Source organism: Oryzias latipes, chromosome 8 (genome assembly GCF_053564925.1).
Source record: "Oryzias latipes strain Hd-rR chromosome 8, Olatipes_Hd-rR_3.1".
Taxonomy (NCBI): Eukaryota; Metazoa; Chordata; class Actinopteri; order Beloniformes; family Adrianichthyidae; genus Oryzias; species Oryzias latipes.
Genome location: NC_136244.1, coordinates 7,340,792 through 7,366,369, shown reverse-complemented (window position 1 = coordinate 7,366,369; position 25,578 = coordinate 7,340,792). Strand labels below are relative to the sequence as shown.

Below are 25,578 nucleotides of genomic sequence, written 5' to 3'. Positions count from 1 at the left end.
TTGCGTAACTGCAGCCTTAAAAGATGCATTTCCAGACATGCGCAGTGCAGGGAAGGGGGCGTGTCGAGCTGTGCAGGTCCCTGCGCGTTTGCCTCCACTCCGGCTGGACAGACAGAGCTGCAAATGATGAAATGGAAAGCAACATCTGCAGGCCGGGTCCATCTGAGGTGGGCGGTGAACAATCCATTCGAGAAATCCCTCTTTGAATTATTGATCAAACATCACTTGGATTTGTTTACTGCAGCCAGAAGATGCACATCACAGGATCTGCAGCATCTTCAACTCAAGTCTGAGGCGCTAATCTCAAGCTTCCTCACACAAAACAAGGATGACACAAGCACTTTCCTTTTCCATGCTTTACTTTTGTCAGTCTGTTTTTTATTATAAACTTAAAAAAAGAATCTGGTACAATAAGAAACTGCAGTAGTAACTCCCCCATTCCAGAGGGGCAGCACAGAAAACAGGTCATTGCATTTCAGTTGTGAAAGATTCTTTAAACATCTACAGGGTGTACAGATTGGATACAAAAGAGGAAAAATAAAATACAAGCAAAAACAAAGCCATTTTTGATCTTCATATAATCATCTGAGCTTGTATTTCTATTTAACTCTTTAAAGTCTACATAGAAAATAAAACTTTGACAATGAAATATTTCCATGTGCAAAAAACCCCACACACTGTTATAAGGACACTAGAGTACAAAATTATTCATTTATCTTCATCCCTGCTTGCCTTCATTTATTATGGATGTATACTTGGTTACAGCATCAATAAAACCTGCAACCCTGAACTGTTGTGACCAGGACCAGATTTCCTCCTTTCAAAATAAAGCTCATGCTATTTTTTCTCAGCTTATTTAAACTAGGACAGCTGATTCAATCAAAAATCACATTTGTTTTTCTCAATCCTTCTAAACTATGACGGTGTTGGAATTGTACTAGAATAGTGAGCTTTGTAAACGAAAGAAAGCCTGGATTGTTAACCAATTATTATTAGTTGGAAAAATTCTGGGTAAAAAAAATACCAATTTACAATAAGGACTTTTCCCAAACGAAAAATGGAAACTATAATATCAAAAGGCCAAAAATAAAGAAAGTTGAAGGAATTAAAAAAGATCAAAAATGATTTTAACATTGGTATGCTCAAAATATAAACCTTAGGAAATGTAGGAATTTTTGGTGTAAATCTGCTGCCTATTAGGTAAATATATTACTTCAGAAATCTAAAGAATAATGTCTATTGGCCGTTTTTCCTCCAACAAAATCCTGCTGTAAACATTCCCATCTCGAGCCATCAGAGCTGCAGAGAAATACATTTACCCGTCATTAGAGACAAAGGTTGTACAAGGTACAATACACATTCAAAACTTTATTCTGTACATCTTTATTTTCTCTCAGTTTGCATATATTCGTTTTATTTTCTGAAAATATAAATTTAGCACATATGAAACTAAAAAAACATCTGAACAAAAAGAACTTTAATATGGACCAACATTTTCCTGGAGATGCTAACAAATATTCGATCAAATGCAAGGGCCAAGAAAAAAACAGCAACAAAAAAGCTTCTTGCATTTGTATCCCCATCTTATTTCCTTTAAAGTAAAATGTAAAAAAAAAAAGTGTGATTCTGAAAAACCAAATGCAAGACCGTAGTGAGCAAAGGTCAACAAAAATGCCTCAGGTTTGGAAAATATTCAAATTAACAGCTAAGAATTAAAGTTTAATGCAATGAAGTACAAACTTTCTACATTTCTGAAGCATTTTTTAGAATAAAATGTGCAACAACCAAACAAATGGTCAGGAACTGATGTCTGTGCCGACAGCATCAGGAACCCAGTGTTAAAGTGCAGGACAGCTGGAGGTTACCTTTCCCCGTAATGGCTCATCATCACTACCACCACCACCACCACCACCGTGTGACCTCACTGTGAAATGAACCTTCTCAGAAACGCTGCTCTTTGTCCAGAGGAACCCGAACTGTTCCCAGTCTCAGGCTGAGCAGCAGAGACTGCAGGGGAATTTCAAAAGGAGGGAGAGAATAGTCTGCGCCTTTCGCTTGCTTCAATACCATTTAAGCTCACCAGAAACGTGCGCTGGGTTTTAAAGCACCCCAGCTTTCGCCAATACACAATGGACAACGCACAAACAGACTCATCTCCCCTTTTGTCTCACTTCCCTTCCATCTTCCCGTTTCTTTCCATCCTGTGTGGAAGGAAAAAAAAGCTCTCCTTCGTGTCAAAGTCCTGCTAAGCCATTTGTCACGATCCTTACTGCTTAGCTGCTGCACCCCCTCCCCACCAGCCCATTCACCTTCACATACTGCATGCATGTGCAGATTAATGCAAACAGACACATTTCCCAGAATTCCACTGAGGAGGCCAACACCTGGTTATGGTCCATAAACGCAGATTCATCGGTCTCGCATTCACAAAGGCTCCCTCCAACCTTTCCAGCTGCACTACCCTCCCCAGCACTGAAACAGTACATTCAACACAGCAGCCCTTCAAAAACAACCTTCTGCTCCTTTCCCGTCATGTCAGCCTCTGCCCGGGTTCACATGCCAGAAGGTGAAAGGCCTGCTCCACAAACCGCCACGAGCCTGAGCCACAACACACTGTAGAAACAGCCCCCCCCCCGCCGCCGCCCTCGTCTCTTTTTGTATTTTTGGCCAGTAGGGCAGAGCAGATTGCAGAGCAAAGTGCTGACTTTTCCACAGACGTTTCCTCTCCTGCAGGACCTGGCAAAGTCCTTTATTCACAGCATGACAGTGCAGTGCAAAATGGAGCCATATTTCAGTCAAGCCCAGCAGAACACCGACCGACAACATTCAACGCAGAATAAATGATGTTTAAGGGAGAATAAAAGAAGGAAAAAAAACCAACTCATCCCAGTCACTCTGGTGTCAGTGCCAACTCTGAAACGGTTATAGATAAACAGATCTTGAGGTTATCTAAAGTTAGAAATCCAGTTACATGAAACAGTAACCAGTTAGACATTTTTCTTGTTAGTAAAACTGAATCTAAATAGCACTGGATAGCATGAGAACAACCGGTTAGGAAAGTGAAATTCTGCTCAGCATCACTGTCCAGCTCTTTGTAAACGAAGGCTTAGTTGGCCAGAACAACCGGCTGGAAGGACTGACTTGGGTACTGCAGGCTGTAGCTTCCTAATCCTTCAACGAATGGCTTCTCCATGTAAGAGATTCCTCCGCTGCTGCCAATGATGCTCATGCTCTGGGTAGGGGGGGTGGAGAAGGAGTCAAAGGGCGGGTTGGTGCTGACAGTGTGGGGAGGTTGGAAAGGGCTGGCATGAGGCTGCAGGGGCTGAGAGTCAGCATCAAAGAACAGAGGCCCAGGGGATCCTGGGTAGACGAACTCTTTGGCATTGGGGGAGAGCTGGCTGGACATGGGGGCTCCAAGGGAGTGCAACGACAGAGAGAGGGGCTTGTGCTTGATCAGTTCTGGAGCAGACATGGTGGTGGGAGAGCGGGAGAGCATCCTTTGGGGGGGTGGCAAAATGACGCCGGAGCTGGGCACCGACCCGGCCCCGCTGCACTTCTTCATTTTGGTGGAGCCGAATTTAGTGGCGGCAAAGCTGGCAGTGGTGAAGGTCATGGGCTGTGGCCGGACGGGAGGAAGAGTGGACGGTGGCTGCTGAGGGGGAAGGTAGGGAATCCCACTGCTGGGAGGAGATGGGGTGGACATGTTGGAAGAGTGGGCCCCAGGGTCGGTGGGTGTGCTGGAGCCGGGGTAGCTAAAGACCCCTGGGCAGGGCTGGGAGGAGAGAGGTGTCGGGGAGCTGGACAAGGATGGCATGAGGGCAGGAGATACCTGGCTTCCCACTGGAACGAACACCTGAGCGTCTGGGTTAAAGCCCATGGTCTTGCCCTCCTCAGCCTCTGCGCCTCCTTTACCCTCAGCCATCACTCCCTCAGCTCTGTCACCATCACAGACGAGGCCTGGAGGGTCCTCCAGGTAGAGCAGCTTCACCGGGCCCTGCTCCCCAATCTGATAGGAAACCTCGTAGGGGTCAATCCATACGCTGAGCTCTGCAGGCACATTTGCTCGAACTTCCTCTGTGTCCAGTCCGCTTCTTTTGGCAGCCAGCTCTACCACAGGGTCTCTCTGGGCTCCCAGGTGGATGCAGCGGAAAGCAGAACCTCTCATGGGAGCTTCAGGGTACCAGTGTCCGTCAAAACGAGACACTAGTATCTTCTCCAGCTCCTCTCCAAACAGGTCAGCACGACGCCGAGGCAGCTTGTTGTACAGGTAGGACACAATGAAGTTGAGGGCGACCTTAACCTCCAGATGCATGGCTGCACCGGTGCGGTGGGAGGAATGCCTTTGAGACGTTTGTGCTGAGAGAGATGCAGTTGTACAAAGTTTGGTCCTGTGGTTTTATTGAAAATTGTTTGAATCTTTTAGGGTCACCATTTTGAAGGCACCTCGGAAGCAGAGGCAGCAGGCTGTGAGGATGTCCCAACTGCGAAGACAAAATAAAGCTGAAGAAATAAATACTCGGCAAAAACAAAGAGCACAAAGTCTCATTAAACTGATGCACAAACAGCAACTTCTTAAAGTAAATAAAAATAACACAGCTCAGGTCTTAAACAGAGAGACAAACAGATGCGTTTGTCAGCTGCAGGATGCAGCAGACGCTGCATGTGAGCTGCAGAAATCCTGCATGATCTAAATACGATCCTATAAAGTGCTTCCATCAGAAAGCTGCACGTCTGCGGCAGAACCAAGTCAGCTCTGAAGGCCCGACATTTTACATAAAAAGAAACAAAGTACAAAAATACTTCATGTTCAGGAAAATGGCTGGACATTTAAATTAAAAAAAACACAATTTCCCAACATGCAATGTGCACCATACGCCCCCCTCCCCAAAGCACACACAAAACACATTCACCTCCCTGCCAGATGGGGATTCAGCAGCTAAGATTAGAAGGACACCAGATTAAAGGCAATTCTAATGTTATTACAGATAAAGCTGCACCAGCTGGACACGGGGCTGCAGGCCTGCTGCTGCAAAGAACAGATTTGCATTTTCTCTTTCACATGACATTTACAAAAAGATGTGAACAGGATCCTGTTTTGCATCATCCTTGGAATAAATTCCTCCCCGACCGTGTCGTGTTCACATGATGGATCTGGCAGTCCATCGCCTCCAACCACAACCGTCATTCCTGAAAATTCTGACTGCACAAACGGCTCCTGCATTTCAGATGTCTCTCCTTAAAGGAAGAGAAAATATTCAAGACACAATGTCATCCAATGACAGCGAGAAGCAGTTCCTGCATGCAGATTTAATTAAAAAAATAAAATAAAATGATCAGTCTTTAAAATGTTCATTTCTTTCGGTTTGTTGCAGGTTAAATATACAACCAGCTGCTCCATTTTTCATTCATTTGTCCTTTGATTTTGCAGGAGACCAAGTCAGCATCAGCAGGAACCAGGATGTTATTGTTTACATGGGCTTATTGTGAGTTTGTGTGGCTAAATATATGTCAGGCTTTAATTCTGGAGATTTATTTATAAGAAACACAATAGATTGGGCTAATCTAGAGTTAATCTTTTACAGATAAGCATATATTCATATTGTTTTTTAGAGTACAGTTGCCTGTTTGTCCTTTTGCACATGATGTGCTGATCTGGGTTTCTGATCTCTGCCAATAGACCTTCACTCACTGAATATGAAACGCTTTACATGACAACAAAATACTCAATATTATGCAGAAGATGGTGCAAAAATAAGCTAAAGCTGATATAGGTTTACTATCCCAGAAATGAATCAAGAAGGAGCAAATAGGAAAGGAGAAAATGGAGAAAACCTCCCATTTCTCCAAAGCATTTTGGGGATTTAACTTTACAGAAACGGAGGGTTTAGAAGAATGGACATTTCAGTATAATAATTCCGATCGAGGGCCTTTAAAATGCTTTATTCAGCTGCTGTTTGAATAACCGGACGAGGCAGAAACAAATGGAGCAACAACTGTGCCAGCAAAGCCATTCATTCCAGTCAGCGACTCTTGATGGAAAGCCAAAGGTTCCAAATGGAAAAACACCAGCACATTTCAGTCAACAAGCGCTGTCAATTCTTGCGGTCATACACCAGAAAAATGTAGATTTTTGTTTGTTTGTTTTTGACCAGATGAATTTGAATTTCAATTACTCACCTACTGACGCTCGACTTGGACTTAAAGCTAGTCCTCCGTTTATTCCCTGGTGATGCGTGATGTTTTAAGGCGGAGGTTTCAAGCTAAGCCTTCAAAATGCCTAATGTTTTCACTGCGGTTAATTTGTTCCAGTTCTGCTCACATTCCCAGTCAGTTTGAGATTCTGTGGTTTGTCCTCCGCCGACACTTCGCTCGGAGGATTCAACGAAACTTTACTGTTTGACAACCCAGCGTATTTATAGTGTGACTCGCCCACACCCCCTTTTACGACAGGGACTACTTTCTTCATATTATAATGTTACTTTGGATTTTTCGTCAACTGTCAGTCATTCTGCCGTCTTTTTGCTGTTGTGTGTCATGCACATTTCGAAGAGACATCCACATCTGTTTGCTGAACAAAGTATATTTAGTAATGTTGACATTTTTTCAAAACACTACCGAGGTTGACACACTATCCCACAGATGCCGGAAACAGTCAAATTATTTTAAAATTGAAATCCAAATGTATCTCCGTGGTTCTATTTTATATTGCGGAGAGATATTTGTAGGCTCTGCGTGATAATAAAATGTACTAAAAATATAGGAAGTGATAGCAACAGAGTTTCTATTGGCTGAAATGGAGCGAGACCCGCAGATTATTGGGCTGCAGCAGTTAAACAAACCTCACTTTTAGCAGGGTCATCTGGGAAATGAAGTTCTTTTCAAATACGCCTTCTTGTAATATTTAAACCAGGGTTTCAACTTGATTAGATTTCTTTTTATCAACGTAAATATATTTTGTAGCATTTGCTTTTATAAAGCAGCATAGGGACTTAAATGCATTAAATATTTTTAGGTATAATTTTAACCTAATAAATCTGTCCATGTGCGTAGATTTGGATACAATTTTACCAATTGGCCACATTTCATAAACCATAAACTCTGTTAAAAAATAAAATCAAGAAAAACAAGTTTAAATTGATAAAAATTAGAGTATTTATTTATTTACATGTATAAACCTTTCCAAACATGTGGATAAAGTAATTTCTTGTAGTATCAGCACTTTTCACTGCTTAAAAACATTGAGGAAATATCTCAAAATCTTAAAGGAATAGAAAAATTAATTTCTGATTTCAATATCTAATGTGTCGCTGATCATTTATGCCAAAAACAACATATATAATGAAATGATATATTGTTTGGATGGTATTAGAAAAACACATTGTTTAATAGATTAGAGAGTTTTTTTCTTCTTCAAAAGATTATACTTTTTATTATTAAATGTGAGTCAGATTACACATTTTTTGTTACTTTAAAGTAATAGCTGAAAGGGATATTTTTCATCTTCACATTTAAAATTCTTTTGAGAGGCACCCAGCTGCAGACATGATTCTTTTGGGCTTTTTGCTGCTTACGTCAAATCCATGCGACATTGATCACTCTGCAAACTACAAAATGTCGCATCGCGGTTGGCCTGTCGGCAGATTTAGGGTGAGAAAGCATTAGTTTTTTTTTTTTAACTTCTAAATCACTTCCTTTGGTGTTAATACAGGAATAGATGTTCATGTATTCACCGACCGGTTTTGTCATTGTGTGCCTTAGTGGATGCAGCTCATAAGAGCGAGCAGCCGTTATCGACAAATCACGATGTTTGCCGATGTTTGACTCGGAACAGCGAACCTGGCGGACCAGACAGCGACCAAAACAAACACTTTATTTAAAAACGTTTTTCAAAAACCCAGAGATTTTTCGCATTGGTCCAGCTACAGTTTAAGTGAACCTTAGCTACTTTCTCTTTGCATTGTTTTTACTAAAAGATGTGTTTATTTTAAGTATATGGTGAAATATGAGCATCATAGGTGATGGTGTGAAAAATGTAGAAATTTTGCAATGTTTAAAAGAGGGCAGACAAATAAAAGAATTGTATTTTTCACTTCTGCTCCTTCTTTTGTCCTTTCTGATTGTAAAAAAATCATGTAAACATATTTGGCATTCGACAAATTTTCATGAAAAGAACAAAAATGAATGAATGAATGAATGAATGAATGAATGAATGAATGAATGAATGAATGAATGAATGAATGAACGAATGAATTGTGCACACAGGGTGAAGCTATTGTTATTATTGCTTTTATTATTTACTTTTTGCCCTTAAAGGGTTCAATTTAGTTTCCGGCGCTTATCTGTTACCTTATAATAATTCAAATAATCCACAACTCCAGATCAGATCAAATCTGATCAAATGTGTTGAAACATTTTGTTTGCTGACTTATGTGCCAAATGATCACACATTTATGTGTAAACACTGTAACAAGTGTGATGTAAAACTAGCTAGAACAATTTGTCCAAAAGAAGAAAACATTAATAAAAAGGTTTTAGAGAAAGATGTTGATTGTAGCTTACAGTCACCTTTTGGGCTTTCATCTTGTGACCTACATAAGGCCAAACCGTTAAAGCTGAAATTATCTTACATTTCATACAAGCAAGAAATCTAAAGAAAACATCTTTAATTAGTGTTTATCTTATTAAGTCAATAGTTTTCTGGACTCAGATATCAGTTTCATCGTTGAATTCTTATGTTTCCATAAGTTCAGCATCTCAAGTCTCCAAGATCTTTACGTGAAGTCGACTGAAATAGATTTTTCACCATTGTTTCTCTTTGTCAGCAGTTTGTTGTGGTGGCACATTCTATCCACTTCCAAACAGCCAATAAAAACTGTTTTTTACTTTTACAGTTTCATATGTATTTCAAAGCTTTCACTACAACTCCCGCTCACTCCAAGACATTTCACAGAACATAACAGCCACATTCCACACAAGGAAAACCACTGACAGCATAAAGGGGCTTTAAAATAGAAAATATGATTGTATTTAGCTTCTTTTGAGTGTTATTAGAATTAAAACCATAGTTTTTTAAATTGTTGGTGGTAATGCAGCAGCAACTAAAGTTTTATAAATAATTAATTAGATTTAATTTAGATTTGAAAATCTTTAAACTGACAAAGACGTGAAATTAAGTCATGCTAGAACTGCTGATATTAACAAACTACTGAGCTGTTTGTTAATACCATACAAGGTTGTTTTACTTGCATTGCTGTCTATCATAGTTTAGACACAAAAGGTGTGAGGTTTAGTTTCTTTAAAAAGATCTTCTTTCTCTTGGGTTAGCTGGCTCCTGGAATGGCAGATACTTCTGTAGCGCTTTCTACCTTTCTTTGAGACCCAAAGGCCCTTCTGATTGGAGGTTTAGTTCTCGCCTTGCCTGCCCATGTGTCAAAATGTCCTTGGGCCCCACATTGCTTCTCGAGGTTATAGGTTGGCGCCAGAGCCGCCATCCGTGTGTGAATATGTGTTCATAGGTGATTGGGACTGTGACTGTATAGCACTTTGTACCTTGAGGCAAGGTTGAGAAGCGCTATAAAGGTATACGCTATTTACCATCAATGAAGGGTTTCATTTCATTCTGATTTCCTATTTTTAGCTGAATCCCCATATTAACTGCAGAGAAGAACGGCTGGCCTTTGAATGTCACAGTGGGTTAGTATTTGTGGCACAACTGTATTAAAATGCAGCTTTCTAAATGCTTGCACCAGTGAAATTTGATATTTCTTTTTTATCCCCACTTGCTGTTATACTGAGCAGATGTTATATGATCTGATTGTTAACCTATTCTGACTTTGCACACCAAGGTCACATTGAATACCACAGAAATCCTGTCAATGAAAAGATTTTGATCAAGACTTTTGTTTCTTTCATATTTTTCTTCTGGTTAAGACTACTTTTAAAACTTGCACAGGTTTTATCGGCAGCTGCAGCAACTCCAGCTATGATGAAAAGGGCAGAGTCCAGAGCCCTGGATGAAGGTCTGTAATGCAAGACACCGTTTACGGTTACGCCCAGATTTGAAAAGATCGGAACCACTATTGAGACAGATGGATATGTGAGTCTGACATGCAAGCAGCAAAGCAAAAGTTTATATGCCCACTCCAAGGAGAATTGTGTTTTTTGTGTGTTTAATGTTTTTTTTGCATTTTTCTGATGGAGAAAATATATGAAGAAAATTAAGATTAAAACTGCATTTCTGAGTATTTCTGTATTTAAATCATTGTAAGTCAGGAGCAGACTAAAAAAATATATACTGTTTGAAAACGCCTGAAATGTGATGTGGAAGCTACAATCGGTAGGCCGCATGCTCCCTGCAAACAAATAGCTCCATGTATGTCTGTTTTCCATCTGACTTAAAACTGTATGGCTGGATAGCTCTAATATTGTTAGCTATTTTTGTTGCACGATAATGTTAGCTTGAGGTTGTGCTAGTGAGAGAGCGTCCTAACAGATGGATGATGGGAAGTGGGGAAGGCTTACTCCATGCCTACAGTCCCACCCACAACTCAGAGGCGAATTTCTAAAACTACTGCTGCTCTGCAGAAAAAATCTTAAAATCTTAGTTGTTTTGAGGTGACAAATACTTATTCTTCACCCTAATTCACCACTAAATTCTTTAAAATCAGACAATGGGATTTTCTGTACTTTTTGTTCTCATTTTGTCTCTCATAGTGGAGGTATACCTATGATGAAAATTACAGGCCTCTCCCATCTTTTTAATTGGGAGAACTTGCACAGTTGGTGGCTGACTAAATACTTTTTTTGCCCCATGGTAGATCAAAAGATGATCGAAGTGGGACTTTTAGAATGAACACTAGAGTTTCACTGAAAGTTATCGCTTCATAAACCTCTGTTAGGCCATGATCCTTGGTGATTTTGGAGGAATTGTTGCAAGTGTGTGTGGTCCCTGCATTGGACAGTGGGTTAGGTACACATGAATTTCAGGAGCTGCTCTGCAAAAACCCTACATTCTACTGAGTAGATTTGTCTCATTACATTGTTTTTGAATGTAACCTGTTAGGAGATTTTACTGAGATACTATATTTTATCAATCTCTCTAGATTTTAGTTAAAAAAATAGTTTTTTAATTTTTTATAATATTTTATAGCTCCTTTTACATTTTTTTAGACGGCTGCAAAAGTATCAAACCCATATTTTTGTTGTATTTCAGAAAGGATGTGAAGAAAGGAGAGAACACCATCACCAGAACACCAGGAATGACACTGACCCAACTATTCATGTTTTAGTCACGTCTTCGGAGGTCAGAGGGACTCTGGTTCATGTAGCCCTCCATTCCTGTGTTTCTGTGATGATCAAACTGTTTCTTTCTTCCTGGGCACAGAGACCTAAAATTTTTCTGTTGGCTCGTTGTGCATCTTGCCGGGACACTCGACCTCAACCCTGAAACCGACTATCTCACTGCTCTCAGTGGGGAGAAATTCAAGCTGGAACATCCATCTAGTAATAAGCTCCCCTCCAGAGACGTAGACCTGGGACAGAACACCCACCAACACTGTCCTGCAGACAGCAGCTCAGTCAAGGTAGAGCAGAAAAAAGCTGGAGTTCTGGTTTGTGGGGAAGTGTCCGATCAAACTTTTGAGTAATGAAGTGAACAGCTTTTAAATCAGAGTGTTGCTGCAGGTGGATGTATACCCGGACAGTATCCGTCTGCAGCTGCTGGAGCCCAGTGGAGCAGGGATATGCAGATCCTCATTAAGGTGATTAGAAAATGGAGATGCCATCTGTAGCTAGCTGACAGCTTCTGTTGACATACCTGTGTGCACAAAAAGACAGAAGGTCACCAAAGCTGTTCACGGTTCCTTTATGTCATGCTTTCTTGCTTTAACAAGACTGTTGCTAAGATATTATTTTATGCAAACTAGTTAGCTATTTGGAAAACGAATTCCAAACTGTGTAAATCTTTATCATCTTCACAAGCTGTGTACGGTTCCTCCGTGTTGTTGTCTGTCGTTTTATGAGCGCATGCAGGGCCTGGAGTTAATGATCCTTCCTCTCAATGTTTGTGCTTCACCCCAAGTGTAATGTAGTGTGCAAATTGTGGTTGTTAAGGGGCAGATGGCCCAAATTTCCATTTGTTTATAATTGTCTTCATTTGTCTGGGGAGCCATTGGTTTGGGTGATGGATTAGCTGTGCAGAAATGCAGACATTTTTGCCAGTCGGGAGCCTGGATGGGGAAGCACTTGGAGATTTCTTTCATTTCCTCCGCTGTTATGAGGGCAATAAAGTAGAAATACTTGTTGGTCGCAGCCAGAGCTGCACCTGTTTAAATGTGTTGTGTCACTCAGAAGCGTTTAATTGGTTTGGACGTGTCAGAAGGATCAGAAGGATGCTGGCACTGTCAAGATTCATGTCATGTTCATTGGCGGTTTATCCACTTTTTTAAAACAGATTATAGTTTCTGATTCGTACTCCAACACGGTTAGACTAACAGAGAATTATGTTTCGTGCTTTTTCCTCTGAGGAGAACAGCATTTTGATGATGTGTGGGTTTATTGCTGCATCTTTTTCTCATTTACTTAGCCTGTTCTTGTCATATTTCTTATCATGTGTAGCTTAGGAATGGGCAGTTTTGGTTTTGCAGAACATTCTGCTTAATATTCTAGGGTTCAACCTTTTTAGCTATGTAGACCAGACATGTGACACGTGTTCAAGAACGTACCAAACGTGGGTTCTTGAATGGGCATCCAGCCCTTGGTAATCACACTGAGCAAGCAGGGAGGGGCTTCTTCTTCTTCTTCTCTTTCTTTATTTACTCTTCCCATGTCTGCTACCTACAGTTGCAAGATGAGAAATATGAAAGCGGTACAAACCTCGTGAATCTTGCTCCGGCCTTTTTCTTTCACAGCTCGATTACGATATAGAGCTGGGAAAGATATAATCCAGTTGGTCACAAACCAATATTTTTTATTTCTCCTCCATAATTAATATTTAAACGGTTGGCACATCCATGTATTGAAAGGGATGCTACCCATGTGTCACTACCCAAATGTTGTCAGTCCCTGTTTGGTCAAAATTTAACTTATTTTAACTCTTAACGTCTGTTCAATGGCAGCGCGTTTAGTACATCGAGCCTGAGGACGGTCGTAAAAACTTGCGCAGTTTTGAACTCGGAAGCCCGAAACAAATACAAATACTTCATTTTTTTCTGAGGTTTTTGGGAAATTTGAAAAAACTTCTCAGTTCCTATTTTTCAGAGCAAGCAACAGTGACTGGTGATGATCCCTCCCACAGCGTAAAGGACTTAGAAGACTGACAGAAAAACAACAGGCTGATGGGTGGAGCGATTTTTCTGCAGCAGTGCTTCCCTGCTTCAGATGTTTATGTTTATGTTTAACGTACTTATGCACTTTATAACCTTAATCCTCCTCTTGCTAAAAAGGCTACCCAGCAACAAAGTGCCTTCATTTAGAGTCTTCTTTAGATCTGCTGTAACACTGACCTCTACAGGAGAACTTTCCTCCCTACTGCTGCTATCACCTCCAATGCAGAATGAGTTGCAGTAGCTTTTATTTATTTATTATTTTTAAATTTATTGAAGTATTTTTTGAAATTGAGTTAATAATCACTTAGAAAGAAGCCCACTTAAAAAAAATCTTATAGAATTATAACAGTTTAGTGTTTTGGTTCTGAATTTTTGTTTCTGGTGCAGTTACTAGATTCAGGCTTGACCTCTCAAAGACTCTGGAATAACTGAGGCTGCTCACTCTGAGGTCAAGGGAAAGTGCACCACTGACCACATCAGCGCCACCAGACCCTGACTGAAGTGGGGAGGGATCCAACCGGGAGCACCGGGAGCACGCCGCCTTGGAGCTGCAGCACTTGGGAGGACGAGCCGTCATCGTCAAAAGCTTTGCCAGCATCCATGGTCAGTACGAACACAGGCAACTAAGAACATGTCTCTTGAAATATTTCAGCTATTGCTTGAAAAAAAAAGGAGAAAAGTGGGAAACTAAACTCTCTTTGTGTTAAACTACAAATTACAAGTGCATTTATGGCTGATGGCAGTAATTAGAGACAGCCATGTAAAATTTTCAGAAATGTTACATTGAGATTTCCATTTTTTTGGTTGAAACAAAGCAGGGAGCCAGTTTAGTTTCTGATGAACTAAGTTTAATGCACTTAAAACTCAAATTTCAGTTTAGTTTATTAAAGGAAAACAAAGTAAAACACCCCTAAGAAGAAATCAATCATGGAAGACAGTTTTTGTTCATTAGAATTTTATATTCCATTAAAAACTTGAATCCTATCCTGATTTTGTTTCTTGCTAACAGTTGTGAAAGGTCAACAGTTAAGCTGTTGCATCATATCGACCTCTTCACGACAGTCATGACCATAAAATCAAAGCAGAACTTAATGTCAAGTTTTTTGGCAGAAGTGTTTATATTTACCAACATAAATATATTGCCTTTTGACTTGATTAACAGCCAATAATGTTTCTGCGTTTCTTAAGTTTTTTTTTTTTTCCTAAAAATTAATCTAGATATTTAACATACCGGTAGTTGTTTTTCTTTTGAAAATTAAATAATTTTTTCTAGTTTTTATATTTGAAATAAATAAGAAAGAAAAAATGGTTTAAATGGAATTATTATTATTTAAAACACAAAATAAATCTAAAGATCTGTTTTACTTCTTTATCACATAAAGTTATTTAACAGAGTCATAAACCTATTGTTTTGAATAGAAAAATACATTTTTGTCCTTTGAAATGCCTTTTTGGTTCAGACACTTAAAAAAACAAGTGGACAGATTTGTCAGAAAGAAGTGGGGCATGGCTCTATTGTGCTGATTATCTTTTCATGTTGATCCAGATCTGGATCCAGGATTCTTCTGGTTTTAGCTCCAGTGCCTGCAGTCTGCATTGAAATGACCCCAAACATTTTTAGTGTGAATGTAGAGTGTATTTGTGTGAAAACACTTCAGTTGTTCTTCAGTGGTTTTGTCAAGCCCATGTCTGCTCTCACATTCACTATAGAAAATTATTACATCTCTTTTAAGGTCACCTGAAAAGGTTTTTCTTTACTTCTTGTCTTTTATTTTGTTTTTTTCAATCATTTTATTTCAAATTTTCAGAAAGTCAGATTTTTCTTTGAAAGTTGAACTGAGACTCCAACAATCCTGTATCATGTCATATTCCAAAGATGTCATGTTTGGAATAAGACATGGAATGTGCTGACTTTATTTGGAATATTCTAGCATTCTAACACCTTATTTGCAACATCTAAAGGCAATGGAAAAGGCACAGGAGGATTCACTGTATTTTAGACAGTTTTTATTGGCTGAGAGTTTGTTGAAAATGATCATCTCTCTTTTGTTTTTATTTTTGAACTTTATTCCAAACTCTTTCAGGGGATCTGGACATGGAAAAGCAGCTAAAAACCTTCATAGAAAAAAAAACTAAAACTTTTTTTTCTTCAAATATTTTAGTAAACACATCAGATTTGTTTATAATCAGAATATTTGGTCATTTTCTGGTGTGGATAAAAATGAGTGCTCCACATGATGAAACTATCAGCTGCTGATGTTTTATACAGCTTGTTAATAATCTTGGTTTGGTACAACACTCAAACGCTTCATATTTAATAATGTCTAATCTACAATCGAATGTATTTTAAACATAATCACTGGTATCAGCTGTTTTTATGAAATAAGATATCAATTATTTACAGAGACAAATTGGAAGCAGCAGAGTCTGCTGCCTCTGGCTTTCACTGACCCAAGAGACTAAGAAAAAATTCCCCCTGAAGACAAGATCCAAACCTTCGGCCTGACATCACTTGCTCCTGGCGAGGTGAGTAAACTTGTACAGTAATGAAGCATTAACGCCGTAGATTTGTGACCCTTTTTTTTGTCTTCCAGCTGCTGGAGTGATCAGGGACAACGATGGACGACAGGAGTCTGTCTCCCTGAACCACGCCTTCAGCGAGACCCAGATCGAGTGGTTTAAGGCCGGCTCGCCCTCTAACAGGATGAAGGAGCTTTACTGATGATGAGGAAGGCAGCAGGGCTGGTATATGAGCTCAGAAGTTGATAAATATAGAACTACAGCTGAGAGAGGCTGTAGCCGAGCACACACACACATTTTTACTGTTGCGGCACAGATAAAGGCGAGCACACACAGACTTTTGAGCACTTCAATGCAAAGACAGGGTTACTGTGTAAACCTTTACTGTCCACATGCAGAACTGCACAAACATCTGTCAACGTCATTTTCTGGTCCAAATATAGTGTTTTCCTGCTGCTGTGACACACATATGTCACTGCTGTCCATCTAACCCCTTGACACCTGAATTTATTTCCAGCTATGAAAAAAAACATTCACTCATGCTTTTGATTTTAAGTAGATCTTAAATTAAGGTCATTTTGGCACAGACGTGTTTTGATGCATATCTACATCAATAGATGTGAAGGGGTTAAACTACTGTGGTAGAATTTTCTCATTAAACCAATTTAGACTCTGATTTGATTATTCACAGGCAGAAATTAGTTTTAAAAAGCTGCTGAATTGAAGTTTAAAATCCACAAAAAATCTTTTAGTGTCCTTTGTTTGGTTTTATAAAATACAATTTAACCTTCGTTAATCTTCTCTTATGAATCATACTCATCTGTCAAGTCTTTGTCTGTGATTCGTTGTGAGTGCATACTCAGGACAACAAAACAATCCAGAAACAATGCAGTGTTTTTCCTAGATGATTGCTTCCAGCAGATCTCAAAGAAGTGTGGACGCATAGTTGGTGTTTCACGTGCAGCAAACAGCAGGCAGAGTGCTGAGTCTGAAGAGGATTTCTGATGTGAGAATTAAGAAGGGAGAGATTCAGGTTCACCCCAGAGGACTTTCTTGGAATTTCACCAATGTTATATTGTACATTTTAATTTGATTGTTTTTTAGACTATTTTCCTGAATGATTCAAAAAGCAAAAAGAAAGATGCAGGCTTATTTTATCCCTGTGAAAGTGACAGAAACTGCTGATTTGATAGTTTATTGGCAGCTGGATTAAATATAGAGGCATCATCAGGGACATGTACATGATCATATGCTGATTCTCCAAACTTCATTGTTACTGCTGTCACGTAAAGATTAATTAAAAAAATGTAAAATATTCCTTTTTAAAGTTTTATTTTTGTGTAATTTACTCTCAAGCAAGTCACATGGTCTCTCCAGCTGTAACATAGACACGTCCTTGTTTTTTTGTTCTGCAGGAACGGCTCCGTTCTGTTTGATCAGTGTGAGCGCTCCTGTTTTCTTTCAGGACTCGACATATCTATCTCTGGTCACTCCCTGCAGGCGTTCACATGATCACAGTCGTGTGAATCACTACTGCGTGATTTATGTGCAGTAGCCGCAAGATGTTGAGATAAAAAAAAAAAAAACAGCACTGTATCAAGGATATTCAATTAAAAAAAATCCTTTGCACTGCAAGAAAAATGCAGATGTGTTTCATTCTTCAATATTCTGTTGTGCTTTTGGGCCACTTTGTTTATCCTCAACAAACGAAATGCAATCTTGTGGAAATGATTATCACTGAAGATTGCAGCTTTAATTCCAGCCTTGCTCGCCCTAATGTTGAAGTGTCTTTGGGCAAGACACTGAACCCCACCTTGCCACTGATGGAATGTTGGCAACAGTGTTCAGCAGCGGAGCCACAACCAGTGTGTGAATGTGTGTGTGTGAATGGGACTGTGCCTGTAAAGCTCTTTGGACCTTCAAGGAAGGTAGAAAAGCGTGTTACAAGTATATGGTAATTACCATTTACTGATGTGTTTTTATGAGACTAATATGTTTGATTAAATTCATGTTTGTAATGGCTGCTTTTATGGATAAATGTTTGTGAGTTTTTGGATTTATTTGCACTTTCTTTAGTTATAATAATAAAAAAAAAAGATATCAATTTCACATTGTTCTCATTCTGCTACTATAAAAGAAACGAGCAGCTCATCTAATATAAGGCAGAGGACCTGATTTAAATGATGGGGTTCAAATCTGTATTTTTATACCACATATCTATAGCTAAATTATACTTTATATGGATGTTTTACTTCAAGTTTTTCTTAAATGTAAGTCTAAAGTAAAAAGTCACATTTTTATTTAGCTTCTCAGGGATCCAAATAGTTTTTAAATGTAAATGGGACATCTTCCTTTTTTCCCCTTTCTCTACAATGTGAAGCAATTTGTCAATACTGTGAGCAAAGATGATACTTGGTACTTCTCTGTTACAGGCTTCTTCAGGGTTCAGACATTAAAACTAATTTTGTTGAAAGTGCTCTGCTGTTATGCAGATTGAAAATTTCTTTTGTATCTCAATAATCCAAAAATTAATAAGAAAGTTTAAATTCCTACGCAAATGTTTGTGTTATTCTTTTTTTAGTATTCCCTGAGTTTTACATCTAATCAATTTTAGATTCATTTTTTGGATCTACATATGCAAAAGGAAAAGAAATGTTCTTATAAATTGACAGTTGGGAGAAATTTTGCGTGAAAAAACATTTTTACTTTAAAAACTGCTAGTTTTCATAAAGCAAAACTGGTTGCAAGGTGGACGGTAGAAGCCGAACAGGGACTAGTGATGTACTTGTTAGAAAAAATAGTAAAAGCTTGGTATGGATGTCATTTGGCAGATACTTACAGTAAACTGTAGAGTTTAAATTCACATTGCTAAAGAGCTCCTTTGACAAATGGCCCTGCCCTTTGCTTCATAGCCTTTATTTCAAAGATCTTAGAGGACTAAAAGGTGAGGGGAAAAAATAGAAGTAACAAAATGGTTATAACTTCAAGGGCTGCTTTTAAAAATAGATATATTACTACCATTGTTATCATAACTCAGATCCTTCTTCAGGATTTCACTGACATCCTTTGTCAATGATAACTCCAGGGCCTTATCACTTTGTGGTGACCACCGTTTTTACCATTTATAATCTACCCAAATAGAAGCAGAAAAGTTACTCTTTACAGTTCATAATTAGTAGAGAAAATATATCTGAGTAAATCCAATATTTTTAGATTCATGCAAATGAATCAGAAAAATGTTTCCTTCATGAAATGTGTACTGTTCCTTTAAGGTTTGCGACGTGCCGTAAAGCGTGCCGTCGCCAAGAATCACGTGGCGCTGACATGAATGTTTTCAGTGAGACTGAAACTCAGTTTAGCAAACCCAGTTTGAATAAACCGTCGGTCTGCTGTTGTGTTTAGCATGGAGGGCAAATGACTGAGCCCTTCGTTCCGCTGTCCTCCAGCCCCGGAAGCGTGTGTGTTTTTGCGTGCTCATGAGCGCAGCGTGAAAATGTTCGTGTTGGTGGAGATGGTGGACACCGTCCGCATCCCTCCGTGGTGCTTCCACAGACAGCTGAACGAGGCGGTCGCAGAGGAGCTCAACAAGAAACTGGCCAACAAGGTTAAGAGCAGTTTTGTGACTCTGGTCTAAAAATATTGGATCTTGATTGTCTTCTTTTTTTATTATTTAGTTTCGGCACTTCCCATGATTTAGGGATTACCACAGGCAGCGAATCATCGTACTCCATCTAACCCTCACCCTGTCTTCTGCGTTCTCTAACACTAACTACCTTCATGTCTTTGTTCACTGCATCCATAAACCTCCTCTTTGGTCTTCCTCTAGACCTCTTACCTGGCACAGTGGCAGCTTTAGACAGAGCATCATTCTATCCAATATATTCAGTATCTCTCCTCTGGACATGTCTCAACCATCTCAGTATGGCCTCTCTGACATCATCTCCAAACCTCTAACATGTGCTGTCCCTCTGATGCACTTATTCCTGATCCCATCCATCCTGGTCACTCCCAAAGAGAACCTCAGCATCCTCATCTCTGCTACTTTCAGCTCGGCTTCCTGTCTTTTCCTCAATGCCACTGTCTCCAACCTGAGCAACATGGCTGATCTCACCACAGTTTTACATACCTTTCCTTTCATTTGAGCTGAAACTCTTCTATCACACCTGACACTTTTTTCCTTCCATTCCAACTTGCTGGGATTAACCTTAATTCCTCTCCTTTCCAGGACAAACCTCCATCATAGTTCATGGTGATTCCTGTCTAGCCTCATCCGCCAGCATGTCCATCACCTTTACAAACAGGAAGGGGCTCAGAGTTATCCCTGATGTAATCCCACCTCCACCTTAAACTCCTCTGTCACCCCTAAAGCACACCTCACCACTGTCTTACAGCCGTCATACATGTCCTACGCTGCTCTAACATACTTCTCTGTCACTCCAGACTTCCTCATACAATACCACAGTTCCTCTCTGGACGCCCAGTCATAAGCTTTCTCCAGATCTACAAAGGCAGTGTAGCTCTCTGTAATGCTCTTTCTTGCCAGAAAATCATACTGGTGTTCAAAAATGTTCACTTGTGTTCTTAGTCTAGCTTTAACTGCTCTTTCCTACAATTTCCTTGAATGGCTTATCAGTTTTATTTCTCTGTAGTTGCCACAACTCTGCACATCTCCCTTATTCGTAAAAATGGACACCATCACACGTCTCCTACATTCATCAGGCGTCTTCTCACCACCTAAGATTCTGTCAAACAACCCAGTCAAGAACTCCACTACTATCTCTCCCTGACACTTCTATACCTCCACAGGTATATCATCAGGACCAAGTGCCTTTCTGCTCTTCATTCTCTTTAATGCCCCTCTCACTTCACCCTTACTAATCTTTGTTACTTCCTGTCCCACAACAGTCACTTCTTCTATTCTTTGTTCTCTCTCATTTTCTTCATTAACTCTTCAAAGTGTTCTTTCTATCTTTCCATTACACTACTGACTGTCAGTATATTACCATCCCTAGCCTTTATCACCCTAACCTGCTGCATGTCCATCCCATTTTTGTCTCTCTGACTTGCTAATCTGTATAGGTTAGTCTCTCCCTCTTCACTACCCACCATAAGTCCCTTGTTTGACCTTTGACCCCTCTACTTTCACCTTACTCTGCATTTCCCTGGACTCCTAAGTACTCTCCTCAGTCCTCTGTGTCACACTTCTTAGCTAGTTTCTTACTCCTTATTCCACCACCTAGTCTCCTTATCAACTTTCTTTCCTGATGAAATACCAAGTACCTGTCTCCCTGATCACATTAGTTAGTTATCCATTCCTCTGGGAGTACCTCCTGACCACCCAGAGCCTGTTTCAGCTTCTTCCTAAAAGTCATGCAACAATCCTTTTGCAGCTTCTACCAGTTTCTCTGCCTTTGGACTTTCTTTCTTCATCTTCTTCATTACCAGAGTCATCTTACACACCACCGTCCAATGCTGTCTGGAAACTCTCACCTACCACTATTTTACAGTCAGTGATCTCCTTCAGTTACTCCGTTTACACAAGATGTAGTCTATCTGTATGCTTCTACCTCCACTCTTACAGGTCACCCTATGTTCTTGTCTCTTCTCAAAGAAGGCATTCACTATATTCTATATCTTTTATGCAAAACAAATCCCAATCTGTCCTTCTACATTCCTCTTCTGGATACCAAACTTGCCCATCACCTCCTCATCACTTCTGTTTCCTGCACCAACATTGAAATCTGCACCAGTGTCAACTCTCCCACTTCTTCGACCAACAGTAGTCCAACTTCCACCGGCACCCTGTAGGTGAACAGCCCCCAGGGTGGTCGTTGTTAACCCGGGCCTCAGCCAATATCATAGGTCGGATTCACATATTTGGTTTGGCAAAGATTTTACGTCAGATGTCCTTCCTGACAAACCCCTCTGTATTTTTGCAGGCTGGGGACCAGCATAATGAGACCCTGACTTGAGCCCCCTCGTGGCTACAATTAAAATATTGAAACTTTATTGTAATACCCTTTTATACTGTATACAATGCATATTATACAAGCCTATATTGTATGCGATATTTAATCAGCTAAAAACTGACCATACTTGCAATTTGTTATCACAGCTTAATTTATCCTACAACTAATATTTGGCACAAAGCGTCCCATTTTTACACAACCTTAACATTTCATTATCACAAAAAGTTAGTTACTTACAGTTCTGGAGTTTTGCTTTTTGGGGTTGGGGATATCAGATTCTCTGGGGATATAAGATTCTCTTTGTTTACATGATTGACTCAGTTAAATCTTTCAAGTTTTCTATCAAATTTAAAGTAAAGGGTTTTTACAGGGGAAAGGGGAGGAGTCTAAACCTACTTGGTCTTGACGAAATAGCATCTTTCCAAAGATGAAACAAACCGCATATGGAAACTATAGGAACTTTTTCACACCTGCCCATGTAGGATTGACATTATGATTTTAATAATACACCTTTAGTTGAAAACTTCATGTTGGGTTAACTTGTGTTTTCTGTCTCATATTTTACTAGTTTGTTGATCTAACACATTTTATTTAGTCAAATGGCCCAAAACGAAATCAGAATAAGCAAACACCTAATCATGATACTATGTAACTGCTCTATTATGGCAGATTGATATCCAATTTATTTGTAGCCTACACAAGAAATTGCAAGTTATTGTCATCGTGATATCAGCCTGTGCAATATGTGCACTGAAGACAGTGTAAATTATGATGAGTGGTTATCTTAAATGTAAATAGATCCCTTAATGCATTTGACCAATTGGATGGACCCCTTTAATCTTAGATTCCCGCCTCCTTTGTAGACAAGGGTCATTTGCTGTATAATTGAAGTTATTTTGATTTTTATTGAAATAAATCTGATGCAGTGAAATGGAAATTATGTAGTAGTTTTCTGTTTTGCTTTATGTTCATTCGTCAAAAGTCATATTGTCATTGCAATATTGATGACAAATATCACACATTTATTCTATAATGCTTCTTTTTTGTCTTAGGTGGTTTTCAACGTGGGTCTCTGCATTTGTCTGTATGACATTACTAAACTGGAGGACTCCTATATTTTCCCAGGCGATGGCGCTTCACACACCAAAGGTATGACAGCAACAGTATTACTGTGACAGTCTCTGAATACCTTCAGTTAATCATATTGACGTCAGTCAAACCAGCTCACAGTCCTTCAATCTTTCAGTATTTTCTTTTAACACATAGATTTAAAAAAACACACATTAAAGATCTAAATCCTATTTCTGCTGACATTCTCACCTTTGTTGTCAGTTCATTTCAGGTTTGTTGTTTTTCACCCGTTCCTTGAGGAGATCCTTGTTGGGAAAATCAAGTACTGCAGTCAGGAGGGAGTTCATGGTAAGTATCATGTTTTCTTTAACACAGCTGACACAGATGTGTTCACACACATGTGGAAATATTGTTTGCTTGTCTAACTATGGTCTCTCTGCTTTACAGTGACGATGGGCTTCTTTGATGACATCCTCATTCCACCAGAGTCTCTGCAGCAGCCTGCAAAGTTGTATCCAACCTTACAATTACTGACTCTGCTTTATTAGACTGTGTTTGCTGCGTAAATATGATGCATTTGAGGAATCCTATTGATACTAAGTGTTATACAGTTTAAGGTGAACTTTCCTAATCTGAAACTCCAGTGATGAGGCTGAGCAGGTTTGGCTCTGGGAGTATGAGACCGATGAAGGGGCTCATGACCTCTACATGGACCAAGGGGAGGAGATCCGGTTTCGGGTAACAGACGAGGTCTTTGTGGACACGTCTCCAACAGGTCCAGCTGCTGCTACGCCTGATAATGCAGCACAGCCGGGACAGTCCACAGCAGCACCTGCAGAGGAGAGCACAGAGAAGAAAGAAGCGCCGTACACACTGATAGTAAGAGTTCATAATGCCATAAAAAAGCGTTTTTGCAAATACACCTATCGTCAAAACTTTTTAGCTCCTTTGCCATTACATATGTTTGTACCTTAGTGACACTCCATTCATAATCTAGAGGAATTATTATGATGCCATCAGATCCTCTGCAACAGTAGGAGCTTCAGCTCTTTTTTTGGAAGACTTTCCACAGTTTTAGGAAGGTTTATTGAAGTTTTTGACTGTTCAGCTGTAGCATTTGTGAAGTTTGAGACTGATGTTTGCCTGGCTGTCAGTCTTCACTCTGTTGCATCTCAAAGTATTCTGAAATATGCAAAATATAAAAAGTGCACATCTTAATCCAACACCAGGAGCTGTTCTTTGTTTTTTTTCCCTAAACAGGCTCAGGGTATTTCTGTACTTTTAAGAGGGATAGATAGTTTTATAATAAATGGAAAGTGGGATCTTTTTATTTTTTTAAACAGTCATGTGAGTCCTAAAAGGTGACAGTCTGCTATTTGGGTAGTTGGGGTTCTCTTCTTGGACGAGACCCTTAACCCCACAATGGTCTCAATTATAAGAAGCCTATAATCTTTAATAGAAAAAAAGCTAAATATTTAAATGTAAATGTTTGATTGTGTAAATGCAATAAAGCAGTTACATACATTTACAGTCTTAAAATGCTTTCTGGGATCAAAACCTTAATAATGCATATCAAAAACTAAGTGCAAAATCATGTAAAAAACAAAATTTGTCATAAGAATTTCATTTTTGTTCTTATTAGTGATAAATTTGTATTACATCTTTATTTTATATTTCTGTGTTTCTATTTCAGGGCACCATCTGTGAGCCAGGGCTGGGACTGCTGTCATGGTGGAACAATTAGCACTACAGAGGATGGTTTGTCCCTCATCACCCGAGACCTGCTGCTCAGTCAGCAGGAACAAAAAACCAGCATGAAGAACTCTATAGTTTTGTTACAGGAGTACAGATGAATTGAGATCGTCAGTGTGAAAGCAGCCGATACCAGTTTCATGTTTACATGTACAACTCACTGTGATGTGTTGAATGGCAATTTATGTTTGATACATTTCCTGTGAGAGTTTCTTAAAACTATGAGGAAATAGTTCATTATTTTTTGTTAAAGAGGATTTTATTCAAATGCCTCATCATTTAAGGTAAATAAGCAATGGTCTTCTGTGCTTTCTGAAAGTCCGTGTACATATTCTGAATTGAAAAACAAACTACTTGACTTTCTCTTGTGAGTTTATCAGTCGTATTTTTCTCTGCTATGGCGGGAGAACAGGTATTTCTGTAAGCAATTCTGCAAGATGTGTCACTTAAAAAGATGAGAAGGGTCTAATGTTCATCATATTTGAGAGGCAGAATGTTAAAAATATTCCAGGAAATCAGATCATTTGATTTTTAAAGAATTTATTTAGTTATTAGTGAAAAAATACAAATTTAGCTCCTACAATCAAGCAAGAATTCTGTTCTTCATAGACCTGTTATAAAGTCCCACTCCAATAAATGTTTGGATCTATTTTAATCTATTATAAAAGTGTGGCATTTTTTCATCTGCTCCTGATTCACCACAATTTGAATATAGAAATACTCAGTAAGGCACTTTTAATCTTAATTTTCTTTATGTCTATAATGAGAAAAATGTCACAAGAACATTTTCAAAACACCAAAAACACAATTTTGAATGGAGTGGATCTGTAAGTTCTAGCTTCCACTCGTTTCTTGCAATATTGGTTACTGTTTTAACTGGTTGTCAGTGTAAAAGACACCTGTCCACCCTTAAACAGTCAGACTCCAATGTCTCCACCAAG

At 39.3% G+C, this 25,578-nt stretch overlaps 2 protein-coding genes across 6 annotated transcripts; one reads left to right on the top strand and one right to left on the bottom strand.

The window, feature by feature from the left end:
- Nucleotides 1-1,367: 1,367 nt before the first annotated feature.
- Nucleotides 1,368-6,448, bottom strand: tob2 (transducer of ERBB2, 2). The gene is made up of 2 exons (XM_011478498.4): nucleotides 6,178-6,448; nucleotides 1,368-4,481 (listed from the first exon to the last, which is right to left on the bottom strand). Exon 2 carries the CDS (start codon nucleotides 4,310-4,312, stop codon nucleotides 3,107-3,109), a length of 1,206 nt encoding a protein of 401 aa, XP_011476800.1. The 5' UTR covers nucleotides 4,313-4,481; nucleotides 6,178-6,448; the 3' UTR covers nucleotides 1,368-3,106.
- A 1,117-nt stretch (nucleotides 6,449-7,565) lies between these two features.
- Nucleotides 7,566-25,304, top strand: LOC105354623 (DNA-directed RNA polymerase III subunit RPC8). Of its 5 annotated transcripts, XM_078951380.1 has the most exons (13): nucleotides 7,593-7,647; nucleotides 9,953-10,019; nucleotides 11,213-11,302; nucleotides 11,384-11,582; nucleotides 11,683-11,759; nucleotides 13,713-13,928; nucleotides 15,730-15,851; nucleotides 15,920-16,070; nucleotides 22,867-22,963; nucleotides 23,147-23,233; nucleotides 23,333-23,396; nucleotides 23,530-23,764; nucleotides 24,579-25,304. In XM_078951380.1, exons 8-13 carry the CDS (start codon nucleotides 16,047-16,049, stop codon nucleotides 24,627-24,629), a joined length of 558 nt encoding a protein of 185 aa, XP_078807506.1. In that variant the 5' UTR covers nucleotides 7,593-7,647; nucleotides 9,953-10,019; nucleotides 11,213-11,302; nucleotides 11,384-11,582; nucleotides 11,683-11,759; nucleotides 13,713-13,928; nucleotides 15,730-15,851; nucleotides 15,920-16,046; the 3' UTR covers nucleotides 24,630-25,304. The 5 variants fall into 5 exon arrangements, with proteins under 5 accessions (XP_078807508.1, XP_078807506.1, XP_078807505.1 ...); XM_078951379.1 differs by lacking the exon at nucleotides 7,593-7,647 and having other exon boundaries at nucleotides 9,953-10,096; XM_078951381.1 differs by lacking the exons at nucleotides 7,593-7,647; nucleotides 9,953-10,019 and having other exon boundaries at nucleotides 10,168-11,302.
- Nucleotides 25,305-25,578: the final 274 nt, after the last annotated feature.